We start from the raw sequence: 4071 nt of genomic DNA, 5'->3' as shown, positions 1-4071 counted from the left end.
CTTTTCCTGCACAAACGATGAGTTTGGTTAAGTTCTTTAAATAATTAATTACTTATTAATTAACTATCTAATTTATCTAACAATTTATCCCTTTTTGATTTATTAAGTTAAATATTCAAAACCCTGTAATTGTTGGCTGGTTAAAAACAGTTTGATTTGAAAATTTGAGAAAATTTTGAAAAATTTATCTTTAGCAATTTCTCCCTTTTTGATTATTTAAATTAAATATTCAAAACCAATATTTTTGAAATTAAGTCCAGATCATTAAGTACCCAAAAAATATTCATAAGTTCCAAAATATTCATAATTTCCCAAAATAGTAACTTTAATAGATAATAAAATAAGATTAAGAGTAAAGGTGGTGGTTAGTGGCTCCCTCCATCCGGTTTGTTCATTAGGTCGGTGAAGTAGCTATATAAGAATCTGCGGCTTGGTGAAGTAGCAACTCCGGCTGACCCTAGACCCCTTCTTGTTTGAACAGGAATACTAAACCTATGATTTCTTTGGCTTTGAATAGTATTTCCAATCGAACTTTTTCCTTTGTGCATTCGCCGATCTGACTAGGCAGTAGGTGGAACAATTCGAATCGGAATGGCCTCGATAGGTTGAGGTGTTGCTCTTCGTTTGCGGTTTAATGGCTGATAATTTTCATCATCATCTTCATCGATTGGAATTTCAGAATTAGGATAGGTGTTCACTTGTTTAGTAGTTTCCGGTCCGATGTTCATTGCTACCGACTCGTGATCTCTTTTTATTTTAGACGCCACCCTCGTCTTTTTAGCAATCAGAGGGGATACCTCCTTTTCTTTGTCCATCTGCTCTTGAAGGATTCGAGCCTCTCTTTCATTTTCTTCCTCGACTGCCTTAGCCTTGGCATTTTCTTCATCTTGAATTCGCCGAGCGGCTTCTTCATTCAATCTCAGTTTTTCGGCGTCAGCAACACTTTGATTTTTCAACATTTTGTGAAGCTGTATAGAAATAGATTGAACCGATGATAGAGTTTACTTGGTTACCCCTTTGACTTGCGCCAAATTATTATCATGGGATTGACATGATGAGGCTTGTTCTTTCCTAATTTCATTGACCTGAGCCTCCATGGCTGCCTTCCATGGGGCCATAGACTCCTTGATCATTTCCTCAATCAGCGTTTTCAATTAGTTTTCGGAAATTGGAATTAGAGAACCGACCGACCGATAGAGTCTTGGCCGATTTAGAGGGAGACGAATTGGCGGTTTCCTTGTCCTGGTCCTCTTCGTTTACCGGATTGATGATAGGAGAGTTCGAGTGACCGGAGGAATGTTTGTTTTCTGACCCATGCCGCTGATCCCTAGTTTCAAATATTTCCTGTACCGATGGAGACTATGGCGGTTTTGAAGATTGACCAGCCTCAAAATGTGAATTCTCGGTTTGCTTTTCATATGTGGAATATCATCTTCTTCGTCAACCGGTGTTTCGTCATTCTTGTAGACCATTGCATCAAGATCTCTCATTATGTTTTTCAGCATTGAGAGGACAAGACCGTTCACTCCGGTGACATCTTCATCTGATTTGAAGTCCTCTTCCCTCTTCGCAATAATCGGTAGCAGTTCATTCCGTCTCGAGTTAGCTTCGACGACGGAATATCTTGATAAGGCTTCGTGGACAGAGGTTGTGTTTGCCAAAACAAAATCCACTTCTTCCAAATCGCTCCGACCATTTTTTCTCCTCCGGTATCTCAGGAAGATCATTTTTTAAACTAATCTCCATTCTTGTATTGGCCCATACATAGAACATGTTGGAAGTGTGCAGTGCCCTTTCATCAACCTCCTTCAGAATTTCGTTCACAATATTTTCGGCCTCTTGCTCTTTATCTTGAGGGCCCGGTGTTTCAACTAAATCTTCAACAATCACTTCCTCCTCATGAAGACCTGGATTGACTCCGGTTTCGGTATGGTTCATCTCCTGATCTTCATTTGATTTTGTCGGCTCCTTGGCTTTTTCTTGCTCAAGATCGGTGTGTCGATCATCTTCAGAACCTGCCCGGTCAGTTTCAACATTCTGACCAGTTGCATCAACATTACTAGTCACATTGGTTTCTTCCATCCGATTGATTCCATCCACAACGTTATTAATGCCATCTAACACTATCGGTTGAACATCTAAGGTAGCAAGCTCAACCGGCATAGTTGCAGTGTCCTTGACAACATGAATAGAAGAGGAAGTAGGAATATTTACCTCATTGTGAACGGATTGTTCTGGGAGAGGGGTTCCCTTTGATCTAGAGCGGCTTGCCGCACTGGCGGTAGACTCGACACGAGTCTAAATGTTGATGGGAGAGACCATGCGGTTTTCAGGAGCGGTGTGTATGGGAGCAGTTGGTAATGGAGAAGTTTTGGTTTCCTCGCTACCGGTTTCGGTTTCTTCAACAACCTTTCTTTTACCCTTTTTGGCCTTCCCTTTTGTTTTTTTCACCTTTAGTTGTTTCTTTTCCTTAGGTTCCTTTACTTTGGGTTCTTTACCCTTAGCGGCTGTAACACAACTTTTCTCAATATTTTAATAATTTAAAATCTTGCTGTTAGAGAGAAGGATACCTGGCCCGGTAGGAATATTTAGATGAAGCAAAATCTTGTCGATCTGCATGGCGTAACCTAAGCACCAGTTGGTCTTAGGAGACACCATATCGCTCCAACTTTCGAAAAGAATACCCGCCCGTTTATCTGTTCATCCGATAAAATGCCAGCCATCATTTCAAATTTCGACCGGGTGATGTTGTCGAAGTTACCCCCTCTGCCCTGAAGTGCCTTAGAAACGATGTCGTAGAGAATCCAATATTCGAACCGCAAGGATCTTTTCTTTTCGTTCAGTTGCGCCGGTTCACCAGTGTTGGAAAGAATCATTTGAAAGTTTGGAGTTGAGTCTTCTGAAAGGTCGGTTGAAAAGTCACGCCCCTCTGTTGGAAGATGAAGGGCTTCGGCGAAACCCTGTTCAGAAACCTCAAATTTTGCTACGCCTACTTCAGCATGGATTATCTTCTTCTTTATTTTTGTTGTGTTAAATAATTCTCGAACCACGCCTTGATAGCATATGTACGGACCATCAAGGAAGTGCTCCAACCCGATTTCTTGATCCTATCTATGATCTTCTAAACTTCGGTTGTTCCAGCGTTCTTAATATCTTCGAAATCAACCGGAACGATGTGAGTAAACAACACATTATCTCGTCCCATGATTAAGCTTTGAAGATTCAGTGAATTTGTAGAGAGAGAATGCAAAGGTAGAAGAGTTTTAAGAAACGTGATAAGTTGTGAGTGATCATTTATACAAGAACCCTTATATAAGATAAGTGTGAAGGTTAAGTTATTGAACCGTCACACGTTATTGTACGGCCACCTTGAAAGGGCGCTAAAAGTTTCCTTCCAAAATAAGGGCGATAATTTTTTGGCGGTAAATTTCGGCAGTAAATTTCAGCGGTAAGTTTAGGCGGTAAGATAATTAAAAACAGTTCATTTTTGTGTGGTAATTTTACAACGGTTTAAAATAGAACCGAATTAAAAGAAATCGAATTAAATGAGCTATAGGCTTTCAAAAAAAAACATCAAAGTTAAAAACATTTAGAGAACACATAGCGGTCAAATTTAAAAATGCAGCAACCAGTAGAGAAACAAAATAACCGTTTGTTCATTAAAGACAAGTACATAATAATAATTTTAATTCCCAGCATCTTCCCTCTCAATCCATCTTTCCACCAATTCCTTGGTTAGCATGTTGGTCGGGCTCACAAGGGATCCTGGACCGATATTAGGGTAGCGAGCCTGAAAGAGTCGGCTGAGCTGAGGAGTGTAGCCGATCTTCTTTCGAGGAGACAATATCATCATCTTCAAGTTTTCAAAGATTATTGAGGACCAGTTGATTGGGGTGTTGGAGACAATGAAAACCATCATGTCATAAACTTTTCTTGTGTAGAACTGATTTAGTATCTAGCACAAGATAGATATGCCGATAATATCATGAAGGACTTGAATGTGTGGGCTCAGGTTGGATTTTAGACCGTGGTTGTTGACCGGTCTCAGGGAGTTAGAGAAGAAGAATGAAA

The 4071-nt window shown here is 40.1% G+C and overlaps 1 protein-coding gene across 1 annotated transcript; it reads right to left on the bottom strand.

The window, feature by feature from the left end:
* Positions 1 to 1602: 1602 nt before the first annotated feature.
* On the bottom strand, positions 1603 to 2658 carry LOC124935081. The gene is made up of 3 exons (XM_047475541.1): positions 2571 to 2658; positions 2410 to 2507; positions 1603 to 2298 (listed from the first exon to the last, which is right to left on the bottom strand). The coding sequence occupies exons 1-3, from the start codon at positions 2656 to 2658 to the stop codon at positions 1603 to 1605; spliced, it is 882 nt and encodes a 293-aa protein (XP_047331497.1).
* Between the last annotated feature and the right edge of the window lie 1413 nt (positions 2659 to 4071).

This window comes from Impatiens glandulifera, chromosome 4, assembly GCF_907164915.1.
Source record: "Impatiens glandulifera chromosome 4, dImpGla2.1, whole genome shotgun sequence".
Taxonomy (NCBI): Eukaryota; Viridiplantae; Streptophyta; class Magnoliopsida; order Ericales; family Balsaminaceae; genus Impatiens; species Impatiens glandulifera.
This window is presented reverse-complemented; position numbering and strand designations above follow the sequence as displayed.

What these genes read in the sequence shown, in the direction of transcription:
- LOC124935081 (XM_047475541.1), bottom strand. Translation starts at nt 2,658, where the DNA reads ATGGTGTCTCCTAAGACCAACTGGTGCTTAGGTTACGCCATGCAGATC. An exon ending in AAATATTCCTACCGGGCCAG is followed by an intron (nt 2,508 to 2,570) that starts GTATCCTTCTCT and finishes GTTGTGTTACAG; the next exon opens with CCGCTAAGGGTAAAGAACCC. An exon ending in CCAAAAAGGGTAAAAGAAAG is followed by an intron (nt 2,299 to 2,409) that starts GTTGTTGAAGAA and finishes ATCAACATTTAG; the next exon opens with ACTCGTGTCGAGTCTACCGC.